Source organism: Hemitrygon akajei, chromosome 8 (genome assembly GCF_048418815.1).
Source record: "Hemitrygon akajei chromosome 8, sHemAka1.3, whole genome shotgun sequence".
NCBI lineage: Eukaryota > Metazoa > Chordata > Chondrichthyes > Myliobatiformes > Dasyatidae > Hemitrygon > Hemitrygon akajei.
Window position 1 is genome coordinate 37,699,852 of NC_133131.1, and position 17,373 is coordinate 37,717,224.

Here is a 17,373-nt window from a genome sequence, read left to right on the forward strand (position 1 = left end):
TTGAGTCTAGTGGGGCTAGTGTGTATACTCCAAGCCTCCTCCCTGCTGAGAGTGGGACAAATAGACCATGAGCAGGATGGATGGGATGCTTCATATTGTTGCTGGTCCTTTCCCTATATATGTCGTCAATGGCTTGTCGATTGGTGCTGATGATGCAATGGGCAGTTTTGACTACCTGTTCTGGAGCCCTCGTGTCCACCACGGTGTAGTTTCCATGCCTTTCAGTAATGTAATATGTTAGGATGCACATCTGTAGAAGGACGCGAGTAAATGTGCACAGTCCAGCTATCTTCAGCTTCCTAGTGCACAGAAACTCATTATCTATGATCGACCTATTAGATCAACACACAATGTAAATCCTTGTATTTTTTTCTAATAGCAACAAGCACAAACAGCATTAATGCTAGGGAATAAGAAATACATTTTCAACACTGTCCAATCACATTAGGTCACAGAAGACAGTGGGCCAAATCATAGTGATCAAATTAAATCCCAGACTTCCATGCACTCATAATGAAATATGGATGCCTGGAGCTTACTGACAGGATTCGCAAGAAGAAATCTGTTAGTGATATACCTGGCACACAGTACAAATCCCCTTTGATTTCACTGGGGTCTGTAAGGCACACATTCAGGAAGCAAAGTGGTAGATACATCACTACTTATAAATTATCTTGCTCTTGTTTAATTTTTTGTTCGTCTGTATTTTTAGTTGTATCGAACCATGAAGTTAGTTTTATGACTGAAGTAAAGGAGCTTTAAAATTAGGTTTCTCAATGTTGTACGTCGCTCACCACAGCTCTTAACATACAAACAGTTGCACAGCCACACTGCAGCATCCACTTTTACAGTTGCAAACCGGCACAGGGAGAACTCTGTCAGTTTGCACACAACAGTGATGTTGGAAATAAGCCAACTCCATGGAGTGCACCAAAACAGATTGTCCAGATGGTGAAAACTGGAAAAGATATGCATTCATGCAGATACGCGAGTACCCAAACAGACACAGAAAAGCAAGAAGAACGCATTGAAAGCACAATGTGGAGAAAAGTTTGAAATTCAGGTTAACTTGTGTGCGGCATGAGGTCTCCATTTCTCTTTGGATGGTCCCTTGGGGCTGAGAATGCTCTGATTCCATGTTTTCAGGCTCTTAGGTGGCTAATGAAGCCAAATTTGGGACTGCAAACTCTTCCACCAATGGGACAAGCTTGTGTGTGTGTGTGTGTGTGTGTGTGTGTGTGTGTGTGTGTGTGTGTGTGTGTGTGTGTGTGTGTGTGTGTGTGTGTGTGTGTGTGTGTGTGTGTGTGTGTGTGTGTGTGTGTGTGTGTGTGTGTGTGTGAGATTTAGTTTGACCACTATGATTTGGCCCACTGTCTTCTATGAGCTCATGTAATTGGACAGCCTTGAGAATGTGTTTTCCTTTCCCTTGCATTAATTCTGTTTATTGCTGATGTATTAGAATAAAATAAACATTTGCCATTTGTATTGATGTGGAAGACAAGAGGGCAGTTTGTGTGTTGATGTGCTCTGACTGCTGCCTATGCATGGTTTCTGTTTACTCCCAATTAAGAGAAACACCTTCACTGTGAGATTTTATACTAAAGTGAACGAAGCTGAACAAAATTCAATTAATAAGAGGGAAAATAATTACTATTCCTATTGTCAGGTTCAAACTTATTTATCATATGTACATCAAGACACAGAGCAAAAGATGTCATTTATGTCAACAACCAACACACCCAAGGATGTGCTGGGGGCAGCCCACAGGTGCCTCCACACCAAAATACATGCCCACAATGTTCACTAGAACAATGCAGGCAGCAGCAGCAGCAACAACAAAACAAAAGATAAAGCTTATAAACTCAAGAGATTTTGCAAATTAATTTTGAAGTATTTTATTTAAAAATCCCTTTGATTTAACAGGAGTTCCAGGAGCAGGGGTTCAAGGAACAATCGGGCGCCTCTTTCTTCCAAGTGGCCTCTTACGAGGTGCTGGTAAGTGATGATTTAGAAATGCATATAAAAGATTGAATTATTAATTTAATAAATTTCACTTTAAAGAGCCTGCACCTAACAAGCATTGCAAGTGAAATTTTATGCTTAGAATGTAAATGTTCAAAGATTTATTATTAAATACATATATGTCACTATATGCCACCCTGAGATAAATTTTCTTGCAGGCATTTGCAGTAAGTGCAAAGAAGCACAAAAGAATCAATGAAAAATGACACACAATAACATGGACAAACAACCAATATGCAAAAGACAACAAACTGTTCAAATACAAAAAATAAAAAAACAATGTTATAAATAGATTGATAAATAAATAAGCAAGCAATAAGTATCAAGGACACTTGATGAAGAGTCCTTGAGTGAAGTGAGTCCATAGCTTTGTGGGAAGAGTTCAGTGTCGGGGTGAGTGAAGTTATTCCCACAGGTTCAAGAGCTGAATGTTTGAGGGGTAATAATTGTTCCTAAACCTGGTGGTGTGAGCCCTGATGCCTCTCTACCTCCTTCCTGATGGTAGGTTCTGGTAAATGATGATTTAGAATTGCATATATAAGTTAGAAATAGAACCATAGAACCATAGAACATTACAGCACAGAAACAGGCCTTTTGGCCCTTCTTGGCTGTGCCGAACCATTTTTCTGCCTAGTGAATTAATTTAAGTAAACTACATAATTTAATTAATTTTACTTAAAAATCTGCCAACAGATATCAAAGACTGCAAGTGAAATTTATGCTTAGAGTGTCAAAGATGTAAAATTACAGTAATCAGGTGCTGCTATTTTTAATTTCACCTCAAAATAGAGAAAATCTTTTCGCAAAAGAGTATGCATCCCTAAAGTGATACTATGTATAGTTAATCACACACGTGAAGATCTCTGAGACTAATGAAAGAACTTGATGTGTTTATTGTTTACTGTAAATTACCCCTAGTGAGTGTGGGTGAGAAAAATCGTGAGGAAGATGAGGATGTAGAGCTTTAAAGGGCCAAAAAACTCTCTTTTATGTTGCAAAACAAGGAAAAACAAGCTTCTAAAAATGTGTAGAGGAGAGTATATCGACAAGCTACACCAAGGCCTGGCAAGGAAACACCAATGCCTTTGAAAAGAAAATACTACAAAAGTTAGTGAATTCCACTCCAGTATATCATGGGTCAAACCCTCCCAATCACTGAGCACATCTACATGAGGCTTTGTTGTAGGAAAGCAGCATCCATCATCAGAGATCCCCACCACCCAGTTCCTGATCTCTTCTCGCTCCTACCATCAACTAGAAGGTACAAGAGCCTCAGGACTCACACCACCAGGTTCAAGAACAGTTACTACCCCAGTACCATCAGGCTCTTGAATAAAAGGGGTTAACTACACTAACTTGTCCCATCATAAAATGTTCCCACAACCAATGATCCCACTTTAAGGACTCATTATCTCATGTTCTCATTACTTATTGCTATTTATTTATATCTGTATTTGCACAGTTTGTTGTCTTCTGCACTCTGGTTGATCTTTCATTGCTCCTGTTATGGTTACTATTCTATAGATCTGTGGAATATACCCACAAGAAAAATGAATCTCACGGTTGTGTATGGTGACAAATCTGTACTTTGATAATAAAATTTACTTTGAACTTCGAAACAGAATTTTCTATGAATGTTTTTCATTTCTATTACTTAGATATTATTAAAGCCTATTATTAAAGGTGGATTGACCAAATGCTTCAAATGTTTATTCTGTAGTTATAAAATATCATTCTTTAATGTAAATATAGGTGGGATGAAAGGTAGTCTGTAGAAGGAATACACTGTGTATGATCATACACTTCAGTCGAAGGAATAAAGTGTAGAATATTTTCTTAAAAAAAAAAGAGCAAATTCAGAAATTGGAGTTACAAACGGGACTTGGGATTCCTCGTGCAGGATTCCTAAATGTTTCTTTGGATGTTAGGTCACTAATAAGGAAGGCAAAAGCAATGCCAGCATTCATTTTGAGAGAACTAGAATGTAACACTGAGGCTATATAATGCATTGGTCAGATCACACTTGGAGTATTGTGAGCAGTTTTGTGCCCCTTCTCTAAGAAAAGATGTGTTAGCATTAGAGAGTGCCCAGATGAGATTCACAAGAATGATCCCATGGTTAATATGAGGCTGTACTCACTGGAGTTTAGAAGAATGAGGGGTGACCTCATTGAAATCTATTGAGATCTAGATAGGGTGGATTTGGAGAGAATGTTTCCAGTAGAGAGGGAGTCTAGGCCAAGAGGGCACAGCTTCAGAATACAAGATGGCCCCTTGGAACAGAGATAAAGAATTTCATTAGAGATGATGGTAAAACTGTGGAATTCATTGCAACATATGGCTGTGGAGGCCAAGCCATTTGGATACATTTAAAGGAAGAGTTTGATAGGTTCTTGATTAGTAAGGACATCAAAGGTCACAGGGAGAAATCAGGTGAATGGCGTTGAGAGGGATAATACACCAGCCATGATGGAATGTCAGAGCAGACTCAGTGGGCCAGATAGCCTCATTCTGCTCCTTTGTCTTATGGTCTATATTGCCACCATACAAGGCCCTATTTTTTATCAAACTCAGAGTACATTGAGGAAAAGATATGCTTGTTTTGAGAAAGTTAAGAAAAACTTTGCTGAAATAGTGCCTGACCCTATTTTACCTGACTTCCCTGAATTATGACACTCTATTGGAATCATGAAACTCTTTCTCTCTGTGTCTCTGTGTGGTTTGGCTCTTCATCTTATTTAGGATTCTTATTACTTTGTTCTGTTTGTTGTGAGTCAGAATGTCAATAATTCTGAGCTAGAAGGATTTTTGAGGCATGACATTTATTGCAGATGTGTTCACTCAGATGGCCTCATTCTCCACAAGCCTGCATATTTTGTAATTCTGACACAGTCTACACAATAGTATTTTGATTTACTTTTTGGCTTTTTATGTTATACAAAGTTCAAAATTAAGTGGCACAAAACTGGAAAGTAACGTAATTGGAAATAGCTGCTGCTGCAAGTGTATACAAACCACTATACATTGAAGGCAAGTGGAAGCAATTCCTTCACATTTTACAAAATATTCCAACTGGCCAAATTCTCAATTTTAAACAACATTTATGACCACTTACTCAGCATAATTAAAGGTCATAGACTAAAAGGAACACTGACAGAATGGATACCAGATTGACTAAGAAATAGAGGAAAAATTTTGTTTTCAATTTGAGGAAGTCTTGCACCTATGTTCCCAAGGATTTAATATATAAAGCACCTTTTTCAGCTAAGAAATAGAGGAAAGAGTTTGTTTTCAATTTGAGGAAGCCTTGCACCTATGTTCCCAAGGATTTAATATATAAAGCACCATTTTGAATTGGAAGCATATTGCTGGTACTTTCAACATCATGGGATCTAAATTCTTTAATTCCCTAGTCACTGCACTATGAGAATACCCTCACCGGACAGAGTGCAGTATTTCAAGAAAGGGGCTCACATCATCTCTGCAAGGGCAGTTAGAGATGGGCAAAAATGCTGGCCTTGTCAATAATGCTTGGATTCAAAATGTAATAAAAAAAATTTAAAACTTGAGAGTTTATGGAATAATTTCAAATTTTGCAGATGCTTAGAAATTAGCAAATGTAATAACTTTTGAAGGATTTTTGTCAGCGGAATGAAGGGAAGCAAAATGAACTAAATGGTACAATTTTTCATGTTTTGGGTAGCTATTATGTCTGATTAAAATATATATGGGATTCTTTCCCTTATCGATGGATGATAACAAGGAGCTTATGCCACCCCTATAATGAAGGCTATGGACAGAACACAGATGCATAATCCTGTTTATTACTGGGCTCCATGTGTTAAAAAAAGATTTGAGGCATTGGAAAGGGTGCAGAAGAGTGTCTTGTTTCGATCCAGGATTGTGGGAACAGAGTGAGGCTGCAATTTCCATTGTTAGAACAAAAGGGATTATATTGTGAAGCTAAAATTGTGAATGAATTTGATAGAATAAATAACTTTTTGAATAGGAGACACATCAGTGACCAAATAACACAAGGTTAAGATGATTGGCAAATGAATAAGAAGCAATATGAGGAAATATTTCCTGCAAATTTAGCTGTTGTACTGACTAAAAGTGTGATTAAAAGCAAATTCAAAAGTGGGATCAAAACAGAATTAGATCAATGCCAAAGTGAGGGGAAAAGTTACTGCCTAATGGAAAAAAGAAAGGAGGAATTATTTGACAGTATGTATAGAGCTTACAGACAAACACCGCAAAATGCTCTGCAAGAGTCAGTGCTTATTCTTTTATTGAAATTGTTAATCTGTAAGTCAGCTCATATTCAAACTCCATGCTAATTATTCTTTTATTGAGGAACCTTAACAACCTTAAACAAGGCAAGTTGTTCTTCCTTGGTGCTGGTTCATCCCTTGCACCGAAAATCAGTAGATGTGTGTACCAGATGAACAAGGTCATAAAAGCAAAACAACAAAATATTGCAGACAACACAAGACAAGAACTGTTTGTGCAGACAGTCATGCCTTTCTAACAACTGCACACCTTGCATGCAGTCTTTACCCCTCAGCTCCCTGCCTGATCATGTGTCTTTGTAAATACCTCTGAAACATTGCTTCCAGCACCTCCATTGGGAGTATCAGCCAAGCACCTACCACTCCTTTCAAAGCTCGAGTTCCCACATAACTTTTCTTTAAACTTTCCTCCTCTCATCTTACAGTGACATGGTATTTCCACCATGGGGGAAAAAAGACTCTGCCTCTTGTCCACTCTTGCCTCTCAGAAGGCAGTGGATTCAATGCATACCGCAGTGCAAACGTTGGTGGGACAGGTGCACAGTAGGATGGAGGAGAGGGAGACAGTTACAGTGGTCAGTGCCACGAGTCAAGTCCCAGGGAATGGTATGCAGTGTCAGAAAATGTTCAGTTTAGTTTAGTCATTTTGGGATCTGGGTATCGCTGACAGACCTGTCACTCATTGCCCATCCCTCATAGCTGAGCAGGTGATGGTGATGCTGGGCTGACTTGTTGAACCACCGCAGTCCACTCTTATCCACTGCATAGTCTCTTGTGTCTTCGGCTATCTTCGCAGTGTATGGCTCTCATAATTTTATAGACATCAATCAGATTGCTACTCGGCCTCTGATGCACCTGAGAAAACAATCCCAGTTATTCCAAGTTCTCATTGCAAATTCTCTCTAATCCGGGCAACACCCTACGGACATCTTTTGCACCCTCTCCAAAGCCTCCATATTAGACTCTAAGATAATAAAACAGTTTCTCCAGTCTATTCCTGCAGTATTAATGACTCAGTAGCAGAACCAGTCTACTGTATCCTATCAATTATCACGTCCTTGCTAAAAATCCCAAAAATAGACGCAATGGTCCAGCTGAGGCTAAAGCAGAGTGCTGAGCAGTAGTACAAGTTTCAGGTTTTTGTGGTTTCTGATTTTAAAAAAATATAGATCCATGGCTCGGGTCCTTTTAGCAATAACAGTATCGATGAGAGTGTTTCAAAAGCACAGCAAACAGCCATCAGAAATGTGCAGAGTCGGGAGATGATGATAGTTTAATCTTTAATCTTCCATCTCTTGGTGCAGTACTTTAAAGATAATAGTTCTTGCAGTGCTCATCCAGTGACATTTTAAATGAGGCAATTGTTTTTGCATACCCTGACCCTTTCAGGCTGGTTCCAAATCGCGTAAGTGCGTACATAACTGTCCTGTGGGAGCGTCTTCCTCAGGTGGACTGCGGTGGTTCAACAAGTCAGCCCAGCATCACCATCACCTGCTCAGCTATGAGGGATGGGCAATGAGTGACAGGTCTGTCAGCGATACCCAGATCCCAAAATGACTAAACTAAACTGAACATTTTCTGACACTGCATACCATTCCCTGGGACTTGACTCCTGGCACTGACCACTGTAACTGTCTCCCTCTCCTCCGTCCTACTGTGTACCTGTCCCATCAACGTTTGCACTGCGGTATGCATTGAACCCACTGCCTTCTTCCCTACCATTTCTTGCTGGTCCCACGTAAGTTTCTGCTTTGAATTGGCCATCGATATCCATTGCACGGGCAGTGCACACCCTGCTGAGGCAAGTGCATGGTGATGATGATGTTTGAAATCTTGCAGACAATGCAGTTATTGCAGGCTGCATTCATGTAATAGTCAGTCAGCATAGAGGCATGTCTGTATGTCTACAGTTCGTGAACCCATCATTGTGTTTAGTTCATCTCATTCAGCTACATTCATTTTATTATCAATGCAATGCATTTTCTGTAAAGCTTTGAGAAACAAATCAAATGTCTGGATTGTACCAGACTGCAACTGGCAACTTGGTGCAGAACAGCCATGAATGTTCCTGAATCCCGCCAGAAAGTTTGGAAAACACAATTAATTACAAATATGAAAAATACAATATTGAATATCTTTGGTACATGGGTAAGAAACCTTAAAATGCAGAAAAGGTGTCACTAATGTTGCATGCTATGATACTTGGAGATCAAAGTCGATTACCTGCCTCACTGTGCTGGTCAGGGGAGCATGACTGCATCTGATTAACCTTGCAAATTAAACTATGTATGGTGCTCCCACCAATGGTCACTCGCGGGAGTACTCACTGGCCGTGAGCTCCCCATCTGTGAGTGCCCCTTTAACAACGGAGACTCGCGAGCTGAACTATCACTCGCGAGGATGTCAGTCACCACCCTTCCCACCTACCATTGGAGTTGTTGTCATCTTAAGCCTAACGGAGATTCTGGTATGTCGACATTATTGAAGAAATCACAGGCCAGGGGCACTTGGGCATGGGCAAAAAATGCTGATATTGTTTACAACACTTGCACTCTGAGCCATGACTTGCATTCTGGGTTTGAAGATCTGGCTTTGATGCAAAGCTCTAGTTTTCCAAAACCCCGATCTCCTTTGACATCACTTCAATGCTCCTGAAAGCTATATAATCCCTAACCATTTGCCCATAAAATATATTGTCGGCATTTCACCATATTAGAACAGCTTGATCAAAGTGGAAAAGCTGAAGTGGCTATTATCATGAGGTATAGGGAGGGAATTCTACTCTGGAAAATGAAGGCATAGTTGCTACTAGTAAGTCATGAAAATCAAGGATGCACGAGAGGCCTGAGTTGGATGTGTGCTGAGATCTTTGAAGGTTATAGGACCGGATGTTACAGTGACAGGGAAGAAAGCCAGTGAACATGTCTGAAAGCCAAAAAAAAATGGATTTTAAAAAACTAGAATAAATTTTACATTATATTCTTGATATTTGGATAACAAATTATTTAAAACTGATCAAAGAACTATAATTCAACCTAAACTAGGTTAGGTTATCAAGGGAAATGGAATTGCTACATTACAGAAATATGATTAATCATCCATTGGGACACACTCAATACATAACTCCTTTGAATAATTTGTCAAGTAGAGTCAGCAGAATTTAACTGGACATTGATTTTATCTGGAAAACAACTGAAAGAAAACAACATGGTCGAAGTCTGTGGCATTATCTTATTTTCTGAAATTATTACTAGCTTGTTGGACTGGGTCACAACCTTGTCCTGTGACAAGGTGTGTAGACTTGTATCCTACATGGTTAAATAAGAGATTTCAAAAGGACTAAGATAATGGTTAATGACTTCGGGCCTATACTCGCTAGAGTTCAGAAGAATGAGGGGTATCTCAATGTAACCTATTGAATATCAAAAGTCCTCGACAGAGTGGACATGTACGTAGTGTTTCCTGTAATGGGGGAATCTATCTCCAGACAAAGCAGCCTCAGAATAGAAAGACATCGTTTAGAATAGAGGTGAAGGTGGTGAATCAGTAGAATTCATTGCTATGGACAGCTGCGGAAGTCAAGTCATTGGACATGTTTAAAGCAGAGGTTGATAGTTTCTTGATTGGCAGACCTTCAAAGATTGTGGGGGGAAAGGCGGGAGAATTGGTTTGAGAGGAATAATGAATCAGCCATGATTGAATGGTGGAGCAGACTCGATAGGATGAACGGACTAATGCTGCTCCTGTGTCTCATAGTCTTATGGTCTTGCAATAGAAATTTGTTCCATTTTAGAAGGAAATATTGTTATGCAGCTGTTTACACAAGATATCAGGCTGTAGTATCATTGCAAAATTTCTGTTAATATTTTCAAAGGTATGAGATTTTTATGTAGCAAGCAGTGATGGATGCTAAGCCATGATTATATAGAACCATAAGAGTACACACAGAAGGAAATGCAGATGGAAATTGTTATAACAAAACATTACAGTTTTAAAAAAAATACATCTGACACATGGATTGCTTTACTCTTGAAATTTTACCATTGTTTGAAAAGAATTGTTTACAGAGCTAATTCAGTTCAGGATGCAGTATGTAAGTTTATTTTAAGTAGTGTCTTGATTTGTGCATCGCACAAAGCAGATGTGAGTATTGCATGATGTGTAGAAAATGTTTTTACACACGCACACATGCACCTCTTATGGAAATGACTGGAAACCACAATCCAGTCTGTCCTCCAAGCAACTTCGGAAACATCAAGATGACTAGAGTCCTTGTGTTGTAGAATATCAGTTAGGCGAAGCTTCTAAGCCAAAGTATTTGTAATGCTTGCAACTCCTCCATCATGTCAGTTATATTTTCCCCTCTTTAGCCTGTACTTTGTACCAAAGCAGATTAAACTCCACATCCTGTTTTATTTCAGGAGTACCTGGCCAGATTCCAGGGCAAGCATATCCCTACAAGTCTGTGCCTGGAGCTGGAATTCTTGGTAAGATTTTTCTGTTTTACTTGGAAAGGTTTTTCTTCCTCTTCATTGATTGTGTTCTGAACCTATTTAATTTCAGGTTTTATGAGCAGATTCCCCGTTGTGGGGTCTGGGGAACTTCAGCAAGACCACACTCCAGCATTGTGGAGTTCTGTGGAGGAGTGCACTGAGGGATTCACCATATGGAATCTTGTGCAAGTTAGGGATTTCCACATTCAGATTTAGTGCTTTGAACTTGCCATCAGTACCTGAATTTGTGATGGCAATTGCCAGCTGCTTGCTGTAGAATTGCAGGCATTTATCACCCAGGTGCAGTCCATTACTTGTGCTGACATAGACTTATTTAGTTACTCTTTGTTGTGGCAGAGGAATCAACTTTCATCTGATCCGAAGATTTTACAATACCAACTAACAATTATTCTATCTCCCACATCTGTGCACGTCAACTGAATGATTTATTTAGAGTGGCCTTGTGGGGAAACAGTACCTCTGTCCTTGTCGTGTTCTTCTTCACAGAGTGAGGGCAGCTATTGAATTTATTAGCACTGTCTCATCTGATGTGACAATTGTTGTTTTGCAGCAACAGTACAGTGCAAAATGTAAAATTGCCATAAATTACTAAATATATGAATAGTGCAAAATAAAAGAATAATGAAGTAGTGTTGGTGAGTGGTGGGCCACTCAGAAATCTGATAACGGAAGGGAAGAAGCTGTTCCTGAATCATTGAGTGTGGGTGTTCAGGCTCCTTTACACCCTCCTCAATGGAGTAATGAGAAGAGGGCATGTCCCTGATAGTGAGGGTGCCTCATGATGGGTGCACCTTCCTGAGGCACTGATATGTCCTCAACAGTAAGGGAGCTGGTGCCCATGATGGATCTATTACCCCGTGGAGCCTCTTGCAATTCTGTTCATTGCCTCACAGCCTGATGTGCGGGCTCAATCAGTCAGAATGATCTCCACTAAACATGCAAGGGTTTGTGGCGACGTAGCAAATCTCCTCAGACTCCTAATGGAGTCACTAGCAGGCCTTTCTCGTGATTGCAAGCAATGACGCCAAGGAATTTGAAGCTGATCACCCTTTCTACCACTGGCATTACTTGTGTATGCCGCCCATTGCTATCTGAGATTTTACCATTTTGATTCATTCATCCTTCCTGAATTATGTCCACAGTGTTAGAAAACAGTGGCAAAAAAAAATTCTATTTTGCTTTAATTGCATTCTCACCTTAAACAGGCATCAGGATATTCGATGTTTTCCAGAGGAATGAGCACTCTTTTATGTTGCCTCCTACATTCATACTTCTGTGAATCACGTTGGTTCAGTTCCTCATGTTACGGGTGTTATGTTAATGTTATAACCACAGGTGAAATGTGTATTTCACCTCTTGCACAATTTTGTGAAATTTTGATTAATTCAAAATTGCTTCAGAAAGCTTTATTTTTACCGGGTTTTTTTGCCTCTCTAGGTGCTGGAGTTCCAGGTGCTGGAGTTCCAGGTGCCAGTGTCCCAGGTGTATATCCAGGTATGTGCAGATGCTGTCTCGATGTGTGTAGGTCTTTTACATTGAGAATACCATTCTTGTGGCTCATTGACAGGGGTAATCCTGAATGTTCATGAGCTCTTGAAAATTGCCCTTTTTACTTTGTATTTTCATTGAAATACTAAGATTATACCAAAGGGTTCATGATGATATGAACACTTTTGCAAGGGCCAAATTTATCTTTATCAGCTTTTTATTTCATTTTGTATTGAATTTTTTTTTCACAGCTTTCCGAAGCTGGAAAACATTCAGTCCTTTCTGCCGCTGATATTTATGTAACCCACGTTTTGTTTGAGAGGAAAGTAACTAGTAAAAGTTTACAGGTTTGTCCCGATTGACAACATTTGAAATCATGCAATATTTCCTTTTGTAAGCAAGTTTGCTCAGCTCCTGAACTCCAGCCATCCTCATTGATTTCATATATATCTATAATGAGTGGAATACTTTGGAAAAGCAAAAGAAAAAGCTGACAAGACAACTTGACAGTGAATGGAGCACAGCCATACAGTTAATCAAAAATTAAAGACAGACAAGGAAAAATCCTATACAGCCTAACGTTGTAGCACTATGCCCTCTAGACAAAAATCCAACCAACTTCTCATGTTCTTCGAAATAAATTGCAATCTGTTTGATTCTATATTTATACACACTATTGACAAGTCTAGGCTCAGAGAAAATGTGCCATGAAAATGCATTTGATCATATTCTTCAAAGGCCCACAATCTCTCCTCACTCTGTGCTTGTGTCTCCTGGTGCCTTTCAATCAAAATGAAGAATTTCTTTCTCCTCAGTGAGACAACTTTCATGACCTCTTTTATGCAGCAGTGTGCTGCACACTTGGGCGTCATGGTATAAAGCAATCACTGCCGATGAGAATAATCTGGAGGCCAAAAAAATACAGATGACAGTGATCTCTTTGGGAAGGGCAGGCCTTCCATGGATATGGTTGTGCTTGCACAATTCAACATGTGTCATCACAATAAAAATGCTGAACCTCAAGCCATCCCTGCCTTCCCTTTGGAGAGATATAGGACCTCTCCCCTGTATTGATTGTCCTGAAGATGCGAAGGACTATGATTAAAGCATACATATGGAAGGTCAGCTCCACTTCTCCCAGTTCTCCAATGCCCCAAAATCTTTGCAGTGTGTCTGACTGCAATGGTTTTAACCATCTTTGTAACAACCCAACTGACAAACACAGAGTTTATCCCTGATGTTCAGGCCCGTTCCTCTGGGCTTTGCCCAAAGTCTACTGGTTTCATTTAGGGGAATTTATTTCACTGGGAAGCGATATCAATTGTGCATTAAATGACGGTTGATGTTATCCCTGCATCCTCTAATTGTTTTATATGCTTGCACATAGGTGAACTGAACGATGCAATCAAATAACACAATCAAGCTCTGCAGTTGATTTTGCTCTGTGATAGGGGCTCCCAACCTTTTCAATGCCCTAGACCCCCACCATTAACCAAGAGGTCTGCAGAGTCTAGGTTGGGGGCCCCTACTCAACTGTTTAATTCAGCAGCATGTGCTAACTGATGGAATATATAGACAAATATGTTTCTATTCTGAACTTGTAAGAAGCAGGAGTACAATTTTTTCTTTAAATTTGCGTTGCATTCCTAGGTGCAAGGAATCATGGCCTTGGAGTCCTTCCTGGAGTACCAACTGGAACTGGTTTGAAACCTAAACCAAGTAATTATTTTGTTTGTATCACTATATATATTCATTGTTAATGAAGCAGTTCATAAAATCAGATTCAGAAAGATGGGAATACCACAAAACATAAACAATTAGAATTAACATTTCTTTGCATTTGTACTGACAAGAATGTACTTAAGCAAAACCTGTAAAGTGCCCGGGGTCAATCTGACACAAGATTATAGCACAACTAGACATATTCGAGTAAGGTATTTTACTTCATGTCACATTTTTGGTTTATTTTGTGCTTTGGTATCTTCGGTACACTGTTCAAGTTGGGAAGCTGAAAATTCTTAAAATGTTAAAATGCTAAACAAGCACTTGGAATTTTCAGAGGGCTTTCCCAGGCTTTGGTGGAAAATAGTCAAAAACAACAGAAGCAACGCTTACATAATTTCCTCAGGGTTTCAGCAGGAGAGCTGGGAAAACCAACGGTGACTCCACATTAGCATTCAATCATCTTCCATCTCTGGCTCACAACTATGTATTTTGAGTAAGCACAAGACACCTTTGTTACAGTATACATTGACTGGTGGAATACCCTTACAGAGAGACCAGCATTTTGAAGTGTATATATTTTTTTAATTCTCTGCAAATATAATGAAATCTATATATGTGATTGCTGGGAGCCCATGTTCTTTGTGCCATAGCCTTCTGGAGCTCCCAGCTACCAACCATTTGAATTCCTCTTTGCATTCCCACACCTACAGTATCTGCCTGTCCTTGGATGTTCCCACTGCATGGGAAGACTAAGTACAAACCAGATGCATAGCAGAGTATACAATCTGACAGCAGAAACATTTAGTTCTCCATTTTCAGGTAACCTGCTATCCCTCTGTTTACTTTCTCTTCACACTAATCTACCTAATTCCTCCTGCATTAACCCTTTACCCCCCACCCCCAGCCCAGAGACCCCATCAGCCTGGTTTTTATTTCTCCTCCTCCATTACCCTATCTGTGCACCAATCACACACTCCTCTCACTGTTCCCATCAGTCCACCTCACCTCCCTTATTTGATTCTATATTCAATCGTCCTTTTCTATTAGATCCCACCATCGGCACCCTTTTGTTTCCACCTATCCAACTACTGCTTGCCACCCCTTGCTCTTTATAGTATCGCCCTTCTATCTTTCAGTACAAGTGAAAGGTCTCAACCTGAAATATCAGCTGTTCACTCCCACAGATCCTGCCAGGCCCACTGGGTTCCTCCAGCAGTTTGTTTATTTTTTTTGCTCCATAATCGAGCATTTGTAATCCATATAATTACATATAAAATGACTGCATCAAAGTTAGTATCATTGATAAGAACTTGTGTATCTATTTGAGAATTGTGTGAAAGCAGTCCACTTTTATACACATCTGAAACTCATCACTGCAAAGCTAGTTTCCTCAAGTAAGACTTTCTTGCTAAACTGTTCTGGAACACTTTGAAAAATGAGGTTTATTAATCATTATTTTTCTGTCGGGCGAATAGATAAGTTAGCTCGTATTTATCTCCCCAACTACCTCATATCGCTTAATGGCTTGTGTCATCACTATAACTCGATTACTTGCAAAATAATCATTTCATGTAGAGCTGAAAAAAAACCTGTCCTTTTTTTTTGACAGCTAGATATTTACTTGCCACAAATCAAAATAAAACGTTTTAACGGTAACATTTCTGGTAATGTGCACGGGCACCAGGTCCGCTGAATTTCTTGGCCTCGCCGCAGCAGGGATCAGCAACCAGCAGGGTCCTGTCGTACTGCATGAAAATCACCTTCTGAGTGGCTTCATCTATATACTTCTGGTAGTAAGCCACTAATGCTCTAGAAATGGATTTATGGATAGCATAGATCTGAGCTACGTGATCACCACCCTTCACAGGAACTCTGATGTAAATTCCAGCAAATCTTTCTTTGCCCGACAGCGGTAATGCTTCCAACAGCTTGTACTGTAAAGACTTTGGCTCCATCTGTTCCAGAGGCCTGCCATTCAATTTGATGAGGTCATTTCCTCTATTACAATAGGCAGCAGCAGTTTTAATTTACCCAAAAGCCTGAACAGATTGCTAAAGCCCTTTAGCAGGCATGTTCCTGATGGAGCAGCCTTCCTTGGCACAACACTTTGAAACTATCCCGATCTTTTTACAAAATCGGATCACTCAAGACATAAAGTTTGATTCATCATCCTTAATTCCCTAAATCAAAAATACAAAATACAAATTTGTATCTCACTGCAGATGTTAGAGGTGAATGCATTTGCCTGCTGAAATGTTAAATATACCGTAATGTGGAAACTGATACATTGTGTAGTGAACAGAAGCCAAAAATTGTTTTAACAAGCTGTTTGGATGACCCTTTTCCTCTAAATTTAAACTAATTCCTTATTTCACTTTATAATTTGTCGCTTTGCTTGCTAATCCAGGTGCTGGTGGTCAGTATGGATACCCAACAGGTAAAGATTGATATTAGCATCTAATAATTATACCTACAAATTTTTTATGGCTAAAATAGTTCTATTTAAATAAAAGAGGAACAAAAAGGGGATCATTTATACTTTCAATAAGATCTTGAACAGGAAGCCGGCTAACCAATTAGAGCATTGAGGTTAGTAGTAGTGAACTGACATGCATTGAAAATGATTGCACATGTCACTAAAAGCCAAAATACAGGTGCAAGTTTCCTTTGACTATTCATTTGTCAGAGACTGGAAATCTTTCAAATGCATCTGCTCTTTTACTTTAATTGTTCTTTACAGTAACACGCTCTACATAATCCATAATCTGGGATTGGAAGATTCATCTGGCTTTGTTATTGGATATTTTTGTCTGATTTGTATGATTATTAGGTTTTGGCAAGCTAAAATATCTTTTTGACGTTTTACTTACTGAATCACTTCATGAGACCAGATTCCTTTGAAAACATTTTATTTTATAATTTTTTGTGAAGTACTTTTTGAGATCTGAGATCCTGTTTTCTGATAGGCTATGGCAGCTTTGGAGTAGGAGTACCTGTTGGCTATCCGGTTCTTTCACCTAAATTGCCAGGTAGGTGCTGTTCATGCTTTTGTATGTTTCAATACAGAGGACTGTGTAGCAGGATTCTGCGGAAACACACAGATACAATGGATATGGAGAGTGTGGGGAAGTAGATTTGAGTAAAGTGGCTTATTATCCAAATTTGGAAATAGGAACTCCAGGTACATTCATGTATCAAATCTAACAATAATTGAAAAAAAATAGATTACTTAAGCATATGTTTTCAAAATGTGATTGTCACTCATGTTGTTATCAGTATTGCTATAGTCCTGACTGTGCTGTTGATCAAACTGTGTAATCTCTCACTGCCGT

General features: G+C 39.4%; 2 protein-coding genes across 7 annotated transcripts in view; one reads left to right on the forward strand and one right to left on the reverse strand.

The window, feature by feature from the left end:
* Positions 1 to 17,373, forward strand: part of elna (elastin a) — a 227,255-nt gene that overhangs the window by 34,000 nt on the left and 175,882 nt on the right. For all 6 annotated transcript variants that reach the window (XM_073053627.1, XM_073053632.1, XM_073053626.1 and 3 more), the window contains exons 2-7: positions 1,924 to 1,995; positions 10,736 to 10,801; positions 12,266 to 12,322; positions 13,967 to 14,035; positions 16,449 to 16,478; positions 17,008 to 17,070. In XM_073053627.1, the coding sequence (XP_072909728.1) occupies positions 1,924 to 1,995; positions 10,736 to 10,801; positions 12,266 to 12,322; positions 13,967 to 14,035; positions 16,449 to 16,478; positions 17,008 to 17,070 (357 nt within the window). The remainder of the gene's footprint in view (positions 1 to 1,923; positions 1,996 to 10,735; positions 10,802 to 12,265; positions 12,323 to 13,966; positions 14,036 to 16,448; positions 16,479 to 17,007; positions 17,071 to 17,373) is intronic.
* Positions 15,688 to 16,116, reverse strand: LOC140731411 (small ribosomal subunit protein uS9-like). Its single transcript, XM_073052910.1, is given in 1 exon segment — positions 15,688 to 16,116. A coding segment is annotated over 1 exon segment (426 nt). The 5' UTR covers positions 16,114 to 16,116.